Here is a 16,881-nt window from a genome sequence, read left to right as displayed (position 1 = left end):
AAGCTTGTATGGATTTACCCCATCTATACCCCTCATAATTTTATATACCTCTATCAAATCTCTTCTCAATCTTCTACTTTCCAAAAAATAAAGTCCTAACGCTCTATCTTTCCTTAAAACTTAGGTCCTCCAGTCCTGGCAAGATCCTTGTAAATTTTCTCTGTACTCTTTCAACCTTATTGACATCTTTCCTGTAGGTAGGTGACCAAAATTGCACACGATACTCCAACTAAGGCCTCACCAATGTCTTGCACAACTTCGACATAACATCCCGTCTCCTATACTCAGTACTTTGATTTCTGAAGGCCAACGTGTCAAAAGCTCTATCTGCCTGTGCTGTTATGTTTAACACGTATTCCCACTTCTCATTGCCCCACTGTTCACTGTGTAAGACCTATCCTAGCTGGTCCTACCGAACTGCAGCACCTCGCACTTGCTGTATTAAGTTCCATCTGTCAATTTTCAGCTCATTTTTCCAGCTGGTGCAGATCCCACCGCAAGCTTTGAAAGTCTTCCTCATCGTCCACTGCGGCCTCAATCTTGGTGTCATCTGCAAATTTTCTGATCCAATTAACCACATTATCATCCAGATCATTGATATAGATGACAAACAACAATGGACCCAGCACTGATCCCTGCAGCACAGCACTAGTCACAGGCTTCCAGTCAAAGAGGCAACCATCTACTACCACTCTCTGGCTTCTCCCACAAAGCCAATGTCTAACCCAATTTCCTACCTCGTATTGAGTGCCAAATGACTGGCCCTTCCTGACCAACCTCCCATGCAGGACCTTGTTAAATGCCTTTCTCAAGTTCGTGTAGACAGCATCTACTGCTTTGTCCTTATCGACTTTCCTGGTAACTTCCTTGAAAAGCTATTAAAATTGGTTAGACACAACCTACCACACACAAAGCCATGTTTTCTTAAACAGTGGAAAAATATTAGCTACTCTGTTATCATCTGGTACTTCTCCTGTTGCTAAAGATGATTTAAATATCTCTGCTCAGCTCCCTGCAATTTCTGCATTTGCAGGTCCAAGGAAACACCTTGTCAGGCCCTGAAGATTTATCCACCCTAATTTGCTTCAAGACAGCAAACATCATCTCCTCTGTAATCCGTATAGGGTCCATGATCTTGCTGCTGCTTTGTCTCACTTATGTGTCTGTCTCCTAAGTAAATATAGATGCAAAAAGTCCATTTAAAATCTGCCCCATCTCTTCTAGCTCAATGCATAGATTATCATTCTGATCTTCCAGAGGACCAGTGTTGTCCCTTGCAACCCTTTTGCTCTTAACATATCTGTAGAATCTCTTGGGATTCTCCTTCACCTTGTCTGATAGGGCAACCACATACCTTAGCCCTCCTGGTTTATTTCTTCAATGTTCTCTTGTATTTTTTGTTCTCCTTAAAATACCACATCTGTTCCAACCTGCCTATACCTGTTATGCAGATCTTTTGTCTCTTGAAAGCTAAGGTTCCCTAAACCTGTTATATTTACCTTTTATTCTAACAGACACATACAATTCTTGTACTCTCAAAATTTCACTATTGAAGACCTCCCACTTACCAAGTACACCTTTGATTCTTTGTTGTTTTTCTATAAATTGATATTTGGAAGGCTAAGAGGCTGTTTTCTTTGGTTTGTAGGTTAAGAAATATTCGCTATACATTCAACACAATCCTGGTTGTCCTGATCTGGAGGGTCTTCATCGCAAGATCACAGATGGCGAGGAATATCTGGTACTTTGTGGTCAGCCTATGCTACAAGTTCCTGTCGTACTTCCGGGCATCAAGTACCATGCGATACTGAAAAACCCACAAGTACTCAGTCATCTATGCATTTATGGATAGCTGTACTGGACATTGATAAATTCTTGTGTTAATGTTTGTACTAAAAAAAAAAAGCTGTACCCAGTTCTATTTTGTCATGTATGTAAATTGTTAAGGCTACTTTATTATAATTTAGGACAGCTACCTAGCACCATTCTAAGTACAGAAATGCACTGAAATACAGTGGGAAAACTATTTCAGGGTTTAAAATGAGCTTTAACACTGAAGGAAGAATGATATGGGGAAAACAAGTTTAATTTTTTCCATTGAATTATTGTATTGAAATTTCTGTAGGTCATGTCTGCTACTTCAGAGTTCATGAAACATGTCCTGTTGCAAGTGCGGTCTCTCCATAAATACTAATCTGCTCATAGTGCATGCTTTTTATTGTTTTATCTTCTGGTCACTGCATATGACATTCAGTTTGAACTTCAGTGGTGTAAAAATTAAACAGAAACAGGTCTTATCAACCGTGAAGCTGGAGTTTCCTGCCTTCTGCATCTTCTCATGGCATTAGCTGTGAAGCTAAGCATCCCCCTAAACTGCTTCTTGACTGCCCTATCAGTAATCGTGCAGTAGCAGTACTAACTGCTTTAGCTGAACTAAACACAAAGCACCAATCGGTAGTTAATCGCTGAATATTAAATGGGGGCTGGTTCTTGGCTGGACACTGCAATCAGCTTGGGATGCATTTGACCAAAAGTATTAGAGGAAGCTTTTCTTTTCATATCTATTGCAGAATATTCTAATACCATCCTTAACTAAAACAAGACAGTATAAGAGTGTAAAACCTAAACTCAATGGGTGCCACGGTAGAGTGCGGTCAGCACGACACTGTTACAGATCAGAGTGTCGGAGTTCAGTTCCAGCGCTACCTGTACTTTGGCCACGTGAGTTTCCTACAAAGACGTAGGGTAATTGGTCATTGTAAATTGTCCTGCGATTAGACCAGGCTTAAATAGGTGGTGGTTTTGCTGGGTGCTGTGGCTTGTTGAGCCAGAAGGACCTGTTCTGCGCTGTATCTCTATATAAAATAAAAATTATGGAGCTTTAACTGAATGTCTGCTTGCAAAGGAAAAGATAATCTGACTGAGAGAGCAGGAAGGAGGTTAAAAGTAAAATCTGATGAAGCTGTTTGGCAATATATGCTGGGTGCATTTTTCAGAGCAGTTTCACTCCCTCCTCTCAGCCAGGCAACTCCTAATTTTGTACAAAAGATGCAAGTTATCTATTGTGCCTGAAAGGTTAAGCGGTATCGGGAAATTAATGCACTATGCTCTCTGCAGAAATGGTTGGATTTTCCAAAAAAAAAGGAAAATAGTTGTATTTGACCTTGATGTGGGTAGGGGAAAGATGCTTCTAATGGGAGAATGTGCCTGATTTTATTATAAAGTTATGCTGAAGAGTTTTAACTAATTCAGGAATGTCAGCTGAGTTCTTCCATTTGTAGCTGAGATAGCCAGTGTCTTTATTGTAAGGTTGAAATGCATAAGTTATATTGTTACAAACAGAGTTCCCCTGGAACCTGAGCTGTGAATATCCCTCATTCTTTTGTGGCCTCCTCTTCTTATGCCCATCACCCAACAGAGACGTAGGCCGCCAACAGCACTCACCAGAGTCCTTTGTCCTGGGCCGGTAGAAGATTGATCAGTCCTGTGGCTTCAGCTTTCACCACATGACTTCATATGTCTTCTAGGCAAAGATCCTTCCTCTCCCACAGATGAGGTCTTTGGAGCTTCTGTTGGCATTTGTGTAGCGCTGTGTTTTTACGGGATGCTATCTAGCCCCATGCCCAACACTCTTTCACAGCTGGGTTAGGGACCGTCCATGGTGGAGTTTTTCTGGCCTGATGACCAGTAAAATCTCATGTTTCGATCAATGCTGAGTTTGCAGATGTTAGTGATGGGTTCTAGTCGGTCTTAACTGACTGGACTAAATTGTCAATGTCAAACCCTTCTGTATATGGATGAAAAAATGATGGTATGAAAAACTATGTACTAACTATTTGAGTTACAAAGAGTTCGCTGTGATGCCAGAGTGAAGCATTAATCTTTATATAAATGAAATCAGATGAATTGTTTCAATTCAGGAAAGTTAAGGTGAAACCAAGTAGTTAAATTAAGCTGAATATCCAATGTCGCCTGCCTTTAATTCACTAGATTGTGTTCTTTCTCATTACTTGGACTCCTTTCATTTCATGGCATGAAGTATCTAACCCCCACAACATCTCACCCCCCCTTTTACCCCCCTGGCAAACTCCTCCCATGCACTCCCCCACAAAATGTCTCCACTGTTGATCAAACATGAGACATCTGTGGTCACAAGTTTGACAGGTGAGTTAACGTCAGTCAGCTCAGTGTTGTTGACCAGACTCTGCTTGATGCATTGGTTTAAACCATTTAGTTTCCTGACACACACTCAGCATTCTGCAGCACAAGGTCTGGTGTGTTTCTCCATTTCTCACCCTTTCCTACCCCTTCACTTTCACTGCCTATATCTCTAAACTGGATGGCCACAACCCCTATCTCTTGTGGTGTAGGGAATTGTGTTGACAACTGTAATTCAAGCCTTGCTTTATACAGTCAAACCGAGGGCATTTTGTAGATGGTGAGAGCCCTTTCCAAATGTTTACTTGGGAGTTACTGACTTTGGCCTTTTTGTAAATAGCAGATAATATTTCCAGAAGTCTGCTTTGCCTGGCCCTGTCCTTGTGCTGCCTTTGACAGGTATGGGTGGTGGTTGAAGGGAACCAGGGTGTAAATGGCACTGGGTTTTGGCATGCACTTAAAAATCTGTTGTAAAAATAGTTTATTAATGTGCACGGTATGGCTGGCTGCCTTAAGCAGTGATGGTTTTTAGTCAGTGTTTCTACGAAAGACAATAGGTGATGTTTGTAATTGAAAGGTATATATTTATTGCTATCAGCTGAGGTTAAATTAGGGTTCTCTGTGTAGGAAATTAATTTAAGAAAATTTTCTGTGCACTTACAGCAAAACTTTTTTTCATCCTGAAAGCAATGTTAAACGCTAGACTGTAATGGCAGCACTCATAGTTTTACACTGTTTGTATGAGAGATGGACAAGCATCAATGTCACAGTTAGCAGTACAACAGTAATTTGTGAATGAAATATTAAACGGGTGCCTTTGAGAATCAATAACACAATAGCCTGTTCATTTAACCTGCTCCTCTTGCAGACCATTCAAAATTATTTCCCCAATTTGTATTTTCAAATACAACAACTGAAAGATCATGGTTATAGTGTCAGTGTTCTTTGACTGAAGTAATTTCATTCGTGTCTATGGAGAAAAGAAATGAGTGTTAACGTTTTTGAAACATGCAATGAAATGTGTCATTTCGTCAATGACCAACATGGTCTGAGGATGTGCTGGGGGCAGCACACGAGTGTCATCATGCTTCCGGCATCAGCATGCCTACAACTTACTAATGTCACGTCCATTTCTCAGGGTTGACCATGGATGTTGTGTCCTAGCTGTCTATGTGATCAGCAAGCCAGGGCAGTATGATACGGAATGCAAGCTGTTGCCCATGTAACAGGCTTCCTCTATCTACGCAGCTCATGAATCTAAATAAATGACAGAGGACAATGCAATTTGGCACCAGTGGTGTCATAGGAGTTGCCACGTAGTATTGAACTCAACATTAGACTGCTTTAAGGACTCCATCTCTGGACTTATCCCTGGGGCTTACTCCCAAAACCTTCCCCATGAGTGGGTATAGCCACAAGGCAGCGGAGGTTTGAGATCAGAGTTTTTCTTCCAGAAGAGCTGCCGACCAAGACTAACGAGACCTATCCGCCCAAAGTGACAAGTTTTAAGGTGCCACTAACCTGCCTTGGCCGCTTCTCCTGTCAGTAGAAATAGTTCTGCTGGGCTTAGTAGTTAAGTCACTCATGAAGGTCAGGAGCTGGACTTGGTTGTCAGAGGCTGTTTGAGACATGCCATTGGGAGCATTTACTAGATTGTGAGAGCTTATCCCTACTCCATCCCTTAGCTGTGACATCCTTAAGGAACCACAACTTGATAAACTAACCCAAACCCATATGAGAAGTAACTTGATGAGAGTTGTGCAAGATGATTAGAGGTATAGTTTGAAAGGACAGCCGGAGACTTTTTCCCAGGATGGAAATGGCTAATACACAAGGGCATAATTTTAAGGTGATTGGAAGAAAGTTTATGGGGATGTCGGAGGTAAGTTTTTTTTTTCTAGAGAATGGTGGGATTGTGGAACGTGCTGCCAGGAGTGGTAGCAGAAATTGGAAGTAATCTTTTACTTACCTTTGTGACTGTTGTCTGGATTTACACTGGCAGCAAAGAAGCTTAATCATAAATGCACAAATTCTGTGTAGAAGCCCTAGAGGGACGAATGTGAAAGTTTTCAGGAGCTAATCAAAATTATGATGCAATGATGATACCAACCTCGGGTTAGAGAGCATCTCATATTCTGTTAGGATAGCCTCCAACCTGATGGCATGAACATCGATTTAGAACCATCAAACATTACAGCACAGAAACAGGTCTTTTGGCCCTCTTGGCTGTGCCGAACCATTTTTCTGCTTAGTCCCACTGACCTGCACCTGTCCCATATCCCTCCATACACCTCTCATCCGTGTACCTGTCCAAGATTTTCTTAAATGTTAAAAGTGAGCCTGCATTTACCACTTCATCTGGCAGCTCATTCCACACCTCCCACCACTATCTGTGTGAAGAAGCCCCCCCCACAATGTTCCCTTTAAACTTTTCCCCCTTCGCCCTTAACCCATGTCCTCTAGTTTTTTCTCCCCTAGCCTCAGTGGGAAAAGCCTGCTTGCATTCAATCTGTCTATACCATTATAATTTTATACACCTCTATAAAATCTCCCCTCATTCTTCTACGCTCCAGGGAATAAAGTCCCAACCTATTCAACCTTTCTCTGTAGCTCAGTTTCTCAAGTCCCGGCAACATCCTTTTAAACCTTCTCTGCACTCTTTCAACCTTATTAATATCCTTCCTGAAATTAGGTGACCAAAACTGCTCACAATACTCCAAATTCGGTCTCATCAATGTCTTATACAACCTCACCATAACATTCTCAATACTTTGATTTATAAAGGCCAATGTACCAAAAGCTCTCTTTACGACCCTATTTACCTGCGATGCCACTTTTAGGGAATTATGTATCTGTATTCCCAGATCCCTCTGTTCTACTGCACTCCTCAGTATCCTACCATTTACTTTGTATGTTCTACCTTGGTTTGTCCTTCCAAAGTGCAATTTCAACAGTCTCTGATAATTACTCCCCCTTCCCATTCTTTATTTCAAGTTCAAGTTTAATGATCATTCAACTGTACATGAATATAGCCAAATGCAACAGCATTCTTTCAGGGCCAGGGTGCAAAACACATTGCCACGGCACATAACACACATGGTTATGATAGCAGAATACATGCAGTCCTTGACTTGTTCTTCCACTGAGCAAACACTCCCCATTCTAGTTGCCCTCTCACTCCTTTTCTCACATCCCAACACCTCCCTTTGTTTTCCCTCTCTCCCATGTCCTATCAGATTCCTCCTTCTCCAGCCCTTTACCTTTTCCACCTATTACCTCCCAGCTTCTCACTTCATCCCACCTCCCCCACTCACATACCTAACCTTTCACCTGTTCTCACCTGTCAGCTTGTACTCCTGCCCCTCACCCACCCCCATGTTATTCTGCATTTTGTCCCTTTCCTTTCCAGCCCTGATGGAATGTCTCAAACTGAAACTCCAAAGGACCTGCACTGTTTTATGTTCCACAGCCCAGTTCTGGCCCAACCTCTACACTGCCTCCTCCAGCCACGGCTGCTGCTTTGTTTCCTAAAACACTGGTGACTGCAGGACCCGGGGAGTTGCATGCTTAGAAATGTGGCACAAACGATATAATTAAACCAACTTTAAAGAATGGTTTGTCACACTTGCCTTTAGCGGAAGGAACTGCAAGTACTGGTTCTGGGATGTCTTATTACCAAGTACATGAATGTTGTGTGTTGTGGTCATCCAACTACAGGAAGGATGTCCATAAGACTTAGGAGTAGAATTGGGCCATTTTATCATGGCTGATCCATTTCTCTCTCAACCCCACTCTCCAGCCTTCTCCCCATAACCTTTCATGCCCTGAATAATTAAGAATCAACCTCCTTAACATCAATCTTAAATGTACCCCGTGACCTGGCTGCCTGTGGCAACAAATTCCACAGATTCACCACCCTCTGGCTTAAGAAAACCCTCCTCATCTGTTCTAAATGGATGCCCCTCTATTTGGAGACTGCCCTCTGTTCCTAAACTCCCGCACTATAGTAAACGACCTCTGCACATCCACTGTATCTATGCCTTTAAACTTTCAAAAGGTTTCAATGAGATCTCCCCTCCCCCCCCATTCTTCGAAATTCCATCGAGTACAGACCCGGAGCCTTCAGTCGCTGCTCATATGATGACTTTCAATTCCGGAATCATTCTTGTGAACCTCCTTTGAATCCTACCTAATATTAGCACATCCTTTCTTTAATAAGTGCCCCAAAACTGCTCACAATACTCTGTGAGGCCCCACTGGTGCCTTATTTACCTCAGCATTACATCTTTGCTTTTATATTCTAGTCCTCTTAAAATGAATATCAATTGGCTGGAAAGGGTGCAGGAAAGATTCAAGAGTGTGGTGTGGTGACAGAAAGGCTCAAGTTATCAGGAGAGCATGGGTGAGGAATGAGCTTCATTAAGGTATGTAAAATCACAAGGGATACGGGTATCCCCTGCTTTACAACGGTAGAGCGTTCCTACGAAACCTTTCAGACCAAAAATGGTGTAAAGCGAAGAACCATTAATTTATATGGGTTAAATTTTCGTAAAAGTGAAAATCCTCTTTGTAATGCGAAATCAGGTTACTAATGTAGGTCTTTTGTAAAAGCAAAGTGGCATAAAGTGAACATTTGTAAAGCAGGGGACACCTGTATAGACAAAGGTGGATGGTAAACAGCCTTTGCCAGCGTAGAGAAATCTAAAGCTATGTGGGAGGAGAAAGACTTAAAATGGGCCAGAGGGACAACTTTCACACAGAGGTAATGAGTATCACTGTCAAGTTTATTGTTATTTTGCAGCAGCAGTGCAGTGTAATAGGTAGTGTGGCGGTTAGCACCGCGCTATTACAACTCGGGGTGTCAGAGTGTGGCCACGGTTAGCACCGCGCTATTACAACTCGGGGTGTCAGAGTGTGGCCACGGTTAGCACCGCGCAATTACAACTCGGGGTGTCAGAGTGTGGCCACGGTTAGCACCGCGCTATTACAACTCGGGGTGTCAGAGTGTGGCCATGGTTAGCACCGCACTATTACAACTCGGGGTGTCAGAGTGTGGCCACGGTTAGCACCGCGCTATTACAACTCGGGGTGTCAGAGTGTGGCCACGGTTAGCACCGCGCTATTACAACTCGGGGTATTGGAGTATGGAGTGCAATTCCCAGCGCTTTCTGTAAAGAGTTTGCACTTTCTTTCTGTGACCGTGTTGGTTTCCCTGGGTGCTCTGGTTTCCTCCCACACTCCAGTTAGTAGGTTAATTGTTCATTGTAAATTGTCCCGTGATTAGGCTAGGGTTAAATCATGATTAGGTTTCTGGGCAGAGCAGCTTAAAGGGCTACAAGGGCCTGTCTCACACTGTATCGCTAAATAATAACCAATAAATAAAATGTACTAAAAATTATAATACAATTCACAAGGACATTGTCGGGACTGGAGGACTTGAGTTATAAAGAGAGACTGGTAATGCTGTTTTCCCGGAGTGTAGAAGGCTCTGAGGTAACCGTATAGAGGTTTATAAACTTGTAAGGGACATAGGTAAGTAAATGGCCTCAGACCTTTCCCTAGGGTGGAGGTGACAAAAACTGGAGGGCACAGGTTTCAGGTGAGGGGAAATCTTTTCACACAGAGGGTGGTGGGTATATGGGAATGAGGTGCCAGAGGAAGTAGTAGAGGCAGATACTGTACATTATCAAGACAAAAGACATTTTCTCATCTACATAGATAGGAAAAGTTCAGAGGGATATGGACCAAATGCAGCCAAATAGGATTAACTTGAGTGGATGCTTTGGTCAGCATCGAGGAGTTGGGCCTAAAGGCTTATTTCCGTGCTGTGTGACTCTCTGAATTCAGTTGAACTTGGCATAAATGACCAGAAAGTATTACAAATTTCAAGATCCCACAAATCCTTGTGTTCTCTTAGCAGCCACAATTATTGGCAACTAAGACTAGTTGTTGCTCTAATCTTGAAGATTGTGTCTGTGCATTCACAACACCGAAGGGTATAACATTGATTCACAAGGATGTTGCTGGGACTGGAATCAGAGTTTTATAACTCCAGGATTACATCCTCACTGGTTGTATCTGAGGTCATATCCCTCAGATACGCCCTTTCAGATTCTGCCCTCAAATCTCCAGACAATATATTTTATTCCGAGATACAGAAACAGAACATAGAAAACTTACAGCACAATACAGGCCCTTTGGCCCACAAAGCTCTGCCAAACATGTCCTTACCTTAGAAATTATCTAGGGTTACATATAGCCCTCCATTTTTCTAAGCTCCATGTACCTGTCCAGGAGTCTCTTAAAAGCCCCTATCGTATTCACCTCCACCACAGTCACCGGCAGCCCATTCCACACACCATTCTCTGCGTAAGAAAAAAAACTTGCCGCTGACTTCTCCTCTGTACCTCTTCCAAGCACCTTAAAACTGTGCCCTCTCGTGCTAGCCATTTCAGCCCCAGGAAAAAGCCTCTGACTATCCACACGATCAATGCCTTTCATCTTAAACACCCCTATCAGGTCACCTCTCATCCTCCTTCGCTCCAAGGAGAAAAGGCCGAGTTCGCTCAACCTATGCTCATAAGGCATGCTCCCCAATCCAGGCAACATCCTTGTAAATCTCTTCTGTACCCTTTCTATGGTTTCCACATCCTTCCTGTAGTGAGGCGACCAGAACTGAGCACAGTACTCCAAGTGGGGTCTGATCAGGGTCCTATCTAGCTGCAAAATTACCTCTCGGCTCCTAAACTCAATCCCATGATTGATGAAGGCCAATGCACCAGATGCCTTCTTAACCAGAGAGTCAACCTGCGTAGCAGCTTTGAGTGTCCTATGGACTCGGACCCCAAGATCCCTCTCATCCTCCACATTACCAAGAGGCTTACCATTAATACTATATTCTGCCATCATATTTCACCTACCAAAATGAACCATCTCACACTTATGTAGATTGAATTCTATTTGCCACTTAGCAGCCCAGTTTTGCATCCTATCAATGTTCTGCTGTAACCTCTGACAGCCCTCCACACTATCCACAAAACAGTCCCAACCTTTGTGTCATCAGCAAATATACTAACACATCCCTCCACTTCCTCATCCAGGTCATTTATAAAAATTACAAAGAGTAAAGGTCCCAGAACAGATCCCTGAGGCACACCACTGGTCACCAACCTCCATGCAGAATATGACCCGTCTACAACTACTCTTTGCCTTCTGTGGGCAAGCCAGTTCTGAATCCACAAAGCAATGTTCCCTTAGATCCCATACCTCCTCACTTTCTCAATAAGCCTTGCATGTACCCTATCAAATGTCTTGCTGAAATCCATATACACTACATCTACTGCTCTACGTTCATCAATGCGTTTAGTCAAATCCTCAAAATATTCAATCAGGCTGGTAAAGCACAACCTGCCTTTCATAAAGCCATTCTGACTATTCCTAATCATATTGTGCCTCTCCAAATGTTCTTATATCCTGCCTCTCAGGATCTTCTCCATCAACTCACCAACCACTGAAGTAAGACTCACTAGCCTATAATTTCCTGGGCTATCTCTACTCCCTTTCTTGAATATGGGAAGAACATCCACAAACCTCCAATCCTCCAGAACCTCTGCTGTCCCCTTTGATGTTGCAAAGATCATCCCCAGAGGCTCAGCAATCTCCTTCCTTGCCTCCCACAGTAGCCTGGGGTACATCTCGTCTGGACCCGGTGACCTATCCAACTTGATGCTTCCCAAAAGCTCCAGCACATCCTTTCTTAATGCTCAAGCTTTTCATTCCACTGTAAGTCATCCCTACAATCACCAAGATCCTTTTCCGTAGTGAATACTGAAGCAAAGTATTCATTAAGTACTTCTGCTATCTCCTCCGGTTCCATACACACTTTCCCATTGTCACACTTGATTGGTCCTATTCTCTCCCATCTTATCCTTTTGCTCTTCACATACTTGTAGAATGCCTTGGGGTTTTCCTTAATCCTGTCCACCAAGGCCTTCTCATGGCCCCTTCTGGCTCCCCTAATTTCTTTCTTAAGCTCCTTCCTGCTAGCCTTATAATCTAGATCTCTATCATTGACTGATTTTTTTGAACCTTTCATAAGCTCTTCTTTTCTTCTTGACTAGATTTACAACAGCCTTTGTACATCACATTTCCTGTACCCTATCATCCTTTCCCTGTCTCATTGGACCATACCTGTGCAGAACTCCATGCAAATATCCCCTGAACATTTGGCACATTTCTTCCATACATTTCCTTGAGAACATCTGTTCCCAATTTATGCTTCCAAGTTCCTGCCTGATAGCCTCACATTTCCCCTTACTCCAATTAAATGCTTTTCTAACTTGTCTGTTCCTAACTCTCCAATGCTGTTGTAAAGGAGATAGAATTATGATCACTATCTCCAAAATGCTCTCCCACTGAGAGATCTGACACCTGATTCCTAATACCAGATCAAGTGCAGTCTCTCCTCTTGTAGGCTTATCTACATATTGTGTCAAGAAACCTTACTGAACACACCTAACAAACTCCACCCCATCTGAACCTCTCGCTCTAGGGGCATGCCAATTGATATTTGGGAAATTAAAATCTCACACCATAACAACCCTGTTATTATTACACCTTTCCAGAATCTGTCTCCCCATTCGCTCCTCAATGTCCCCATTTCTATTGGGTGGCCTATAAAAAAAACACCCAGTAGAGTTATTGACCCCTTCCTTTTCCTAACTTCCACCCATAGAGACTCCGTAGACAATCCCTCCATGTCTTCAACCTTTTCTACAGCCGTGATACTATCTCTGATCAATATTGCCACACCCCCACCTCTTTTGCCTTCCTCCCTGGCCTTTCTGAAACAGCTAAAGCCTGGCACTCGAAGTATTCATTCCTGCCCCTGAGCCATCCAAGTCTCTGTAATGGCCACAACATCATAGCTCCAAGTACTGATCCACGCTCCACTTTATTCATAATACTCCTCGCATTAAAATAGACACATCTCAAACCATTGGTCTGAGTGCATCCCTTCTCTATCACCTGCCTATCCTCCCACTCGCACTGTCTCCAAGCTTTCTCTATTTGTGAGCCAACCACCTCTTCCTCTGTCTCTTCAAGTTTTGTTCCCACCCCACAGAAATCCTAGTTTAAACTCTCCCCAATAACCTTAACAAACTTCTCTGCCAGGATATTGGTCCCCCTGGGATTCAAGTGCAACCTGTCCTTTTTATACGGGTCACTCCTGCCCCAAAAGAGGTCCCAATGATCCAGAAATCTGAATCTCTTCTCCCTGCTCCAATCCCTCAGCCACACATTTATTCTCCACCTCACTCTATTCCTATACTGTCACATGGCCCAGGCAGTAATCCCAAGATGACTACCTTTATGGTCCTACTTCTCAACTTCCTTCCTAACTCCCTATAGTCTGCTTTCAGGACCACCTCCTTTTTCCTGCCTATGTCGTTGGTACCAATATGTACCACGACCTCTGGCTGTTCTACCTCCCACTTCAGGATATCATGGACGCGATTAGAAATATCCCGGACCCTGGCACCTAGGAGGCAAATACCATCCGTGCTTCTTTCCTGCATCCACAGAATTGCCTGTCTGACCCCTGAACTATAGAGCCCCTTATCACTGCTGCCTTCCTCTTCCTTTCCCTACCCTTCTGAGCCACAGGACCAGATTCTGTGCCAGAGGTGTGGCCACTATTGCTTCCCCCAGGTAGGCTGTCCCGCCCAACAGTACTCAAACAGGAGCACTTATTGTCAAGGGATACAGCCACAGGGGTGCTCTCTAGCCTCTGACTCCTGCCCTTCCCTCTCCTGACAGTTACACATTTATCTGTCTCCCCAGGGCCCGGTGTCACTACCTGCCTATAGCTCCTATCACCTCACTTTTCCTGACCTGACGAAGGTCATCGAGCTGCGTCTCCAGTTTCCTAACACGGTCCCTAACGAGCTGCAGCTCGACGCACCTGGTGCAGATGCGGCCATCCGGGAGGCTGGGAGTCTCCTGGACTTCCCACATCTGACACTGAGCACAGAAAACTGGCCTCACACACATTCTTCCTGTCTGTATTCTACACAGGCAACCTACCTCGCCTCAACCTGTTAACACCAAAGCCTTGTTGAGTCAAAGCCTTCCTACTGTCTCCCTCTACTCCAGCGCCTGCTCTGTAAAGCTGTCTCCCTAGAACCATAGAACATTACAGCACAGAAACAGGCCTTTTGGCCCTTCTTGGCTGTGCCGAACCACTTTTCTGCCTAGTCCCACTGACCTGCACCTGGGCCATATCCCTCCAAACCCCTCTCATCCATATACCTGTCCAAGTTTTTCTTAAATGTCAAAAGTGAGCCCGTATTCACCACTTAATTCCACACTCCCACCACTCTGTGTGAAGCCCCCCCAATGTTCCCTTTAAACTTTTCCTCCTTTACCCTTAACCCATGACCTCTTTTTTTCTCCCCTAGCCTCAGTGGAAAAAGCCTGCTTGCATTCACTATCTATACCCATCATAATTTTATACACCTCTATCAAATCTCTCCTCATTCTCCTACGCTCCAGGGAATAAAGTCCTAACCTATTCAACCTTTCTCTGTAACTCAGTTTCTCAAGTCCCGGCAACATCCTTGTAAACCTTCTCTGCACTCTTTCAACCTTATTAATATCCTTCCTGTAATTAGGTGACCAAAACCGCACACAGTACTCCAAATTCGGCCTCACCAATGCCTTATACAACCTCACCATTACATTCCAACTCTGATACTCAATTCTTTGATTTATAAATGCCAATGTACCAAAAGCTCTCTTTATGACCCTATCTACTTGTGACACCACTTTTAGGGAATTATGTATCTGTATTCCCAGATCCCTCTGTTCTACTGCACTCCTCAATGTCCTACCATTTACCTTGTAAGTTCTACCTTGGTTTGACCTTCCAAAGTGCAATGCCTCACACTTGTCCACATTAAACTCCATCTGCCATTTTTCAGCCCATTTTTCCAGCTGGTCCAAATCCCTCTGCAAGCTTTGAAAACCTTCCTCACTGTCCACTACACTTCCAGTCTTTGTATCATCAGCAAATTTGCTGATCCAATTTGCCTAATTATCATATAGATCATTGATATACATGACAAATAACAATGGACCCAGCACTGATCCCTGTGACATACCACTAGTCATAGGCCTCCACTCAGAGTAGCAATCCTCCACTACCACTCTCTGGCTTCTTCCATTGAGCCAATGTCTAATCCAATTTACTACCTCTCCATGTATACCTAGCGACTGAATCTTCCTAGCTAACCTCCCTTCCGGGACCTTGTCAAAGGCCTTACTGAAGTCCATGTATACAACATCCACTGACTTCCCTTCATCCACTTTCCTGGTAACTTCCTCAAAAAACTCTAATAGATTGGTTAAACATGACCTACCACGCACAAAGCCATGCTGACTTTTTCTAATAAGTCCCTATGGTCTCCTTTTAAGCTCTTCTCACTGTTCTCACTGGCTGACGTCCATGTGCTTGCGCAGTCGAGCTTTGATCAAATCACTGAAGAGATATGATGTGTAACAGTCCCTTCCAGCCCATCAATCTGCTCTGCCCAGCAATCTACCAGTTTAACCCTTGCCTAATCATGGGACAATTTACAATGACCAATTAACCTACTAACTGGTACGTCTTTGGACTGTGGGAGAAAACTGGAGCACCTGGAGGAAACCTATCCATTCACGGAGAGAATGTACAAACTCCTTAGAGATGGCATCAGAAATGAACTTTAAACTCCGGAACCCCCAAGCATTGCACTAACTGGTGCCCTAATTATCTTCTGAATAGAAGCAAGCATCCCGTAGCTGACAGACATAGGGAAGGTGCGTGCCTGTTGTTAGATGTGTCTGTTCCACCTCCTGCGTCAATCCCTACCTGCAGTGGAAAATATTCCACCAGCTACACCACAGAGGCGAATGAGAAGCTGGTAAGTGGACATTCCTTCCTCCGAGATCAAGATCTTAAGGCAGCTGATATCGTATTTCACCACGATGCCCGGCACGTCGTCCTTCCTTCCCATCCCTGCCAACATCTTCTCCTGCAATGATGCAAAACAGTGATGGTATGATAATTCTGACCATTTGGGTAAATAACATCGTACAGGTGACTCGATCCTGAACCAAAGGGATAACTTCACTCAACTTCACTTGTTCCATCACTGAACTGTTTCCACAACCTATGAACTCACTCTCAAGGTCTCCATTTATTGCTTATTTTTATTAAAATTATTATTTTGTTTCTTTGTATTTACTGTGAATGCCCACAAGAAAATGAATCTCAGGGTTGTATATGGTGAGATATATGTGATCATACATTTACTTTGAACTTTGAACCTCAGAGTTGCACATGGGCCAAGCCAGTCAAGGATGAGATGGGCTCCTTCTATGCTGAATCATTCTATAGTTCTCTAACTCCAAAAGCAGTTGTATTTCATATTCATTTACTTTAGCACCTCCAAGTTCACGACCAGTTATTATCCCTCAACCATCAGGCTCCTGAACCAGAGGGGGGTCAACTTTATTCAACTTCACTTGCCCCATCACTGGACTGTCCCCACAACCTATAGACTCGCTTTCAAGGACTCTTCATCTCATGTTCCTGATATATATTGCCTGTTTATTTATATATATTTTTCCCTTTTTCTATTTGCAGTTTGCCTTGTGCACATTGGTTGTTTTTTCCATTGA

General features: G+C 43.5%; 2 protein-coding genes across 5 annotated transcripts in view; one reads left to right on the top strand and one right to left on the bottom strand.

Annotated features, from left to right (window-relative positions):
* far1 (fatty acyl CoA reductase 1) overlaps positions 1-5,082 on the top strand; it is a 126,596-nt gene extending 121,514 nt beyond the window's left edge. For all 4 annotated transcript variants that reach the window (XM_073049903.1, XM_073049901.1, XM_073049900.1 and 1 more), the window contains exon 12: positions 1,649-5,082. In XM_073049903.1, coding sequence (XP_072906004.1) covers positions 1,649-1,811 — 163 coding nt within the window. In that variant the 3' untranslated portion in view covers positions 1,812-5,082. The remainder of the gene's footprint in view (positions 1-1,648) is intronic.
* Positions 5,017-16,881, bottom strand: part of LOC140729745 (endoplasmic reticulum-Golgi intermediate compartment protein 2-like) — a 47,625-nt gene continuing 35,760 nt past the window's right edge. The window contains exons 11-13 of the mRNA XM_073049904.1: positions 16,070-16,232; positions 6,128-6,203; positions 5,017-5,128 (exon numbers count right to left, since the gene is read on the bottom strand). Coding sequence (XP_072906005.1) covers positions 5,119-5,128; positions 6,128-6,203; positions 16,070-16,232 — 249 coding nt within the window. The 3' untranslated portion in view covers positions 5,017-5,118. The remainder of the gene's footprint in view (positions 5,129-6,127; positions 6,204-16,069; positions 16,233-16,881) is intronic.

Source organism: Hemitrygon akajei, chromosome 6 (genome assembly GCF_048418815.1).
Source record: "Hemitrygon akajei chromosome 6, sHemAka1.3, whole genome shotgun sequence".
Taxonomy (NCBI): domain Eukaryota; kingdom Metazoa; phylum Chordata; class Chondrichthyes; order Myliobatiformes; family Dasyatidae; genus Hemitrygon; species Hemitrygon akajei.
Note: the sequence above shows the minus strand (reverse complement) of the source record. Positions and strands in the feature narration are given on the sequence as shown.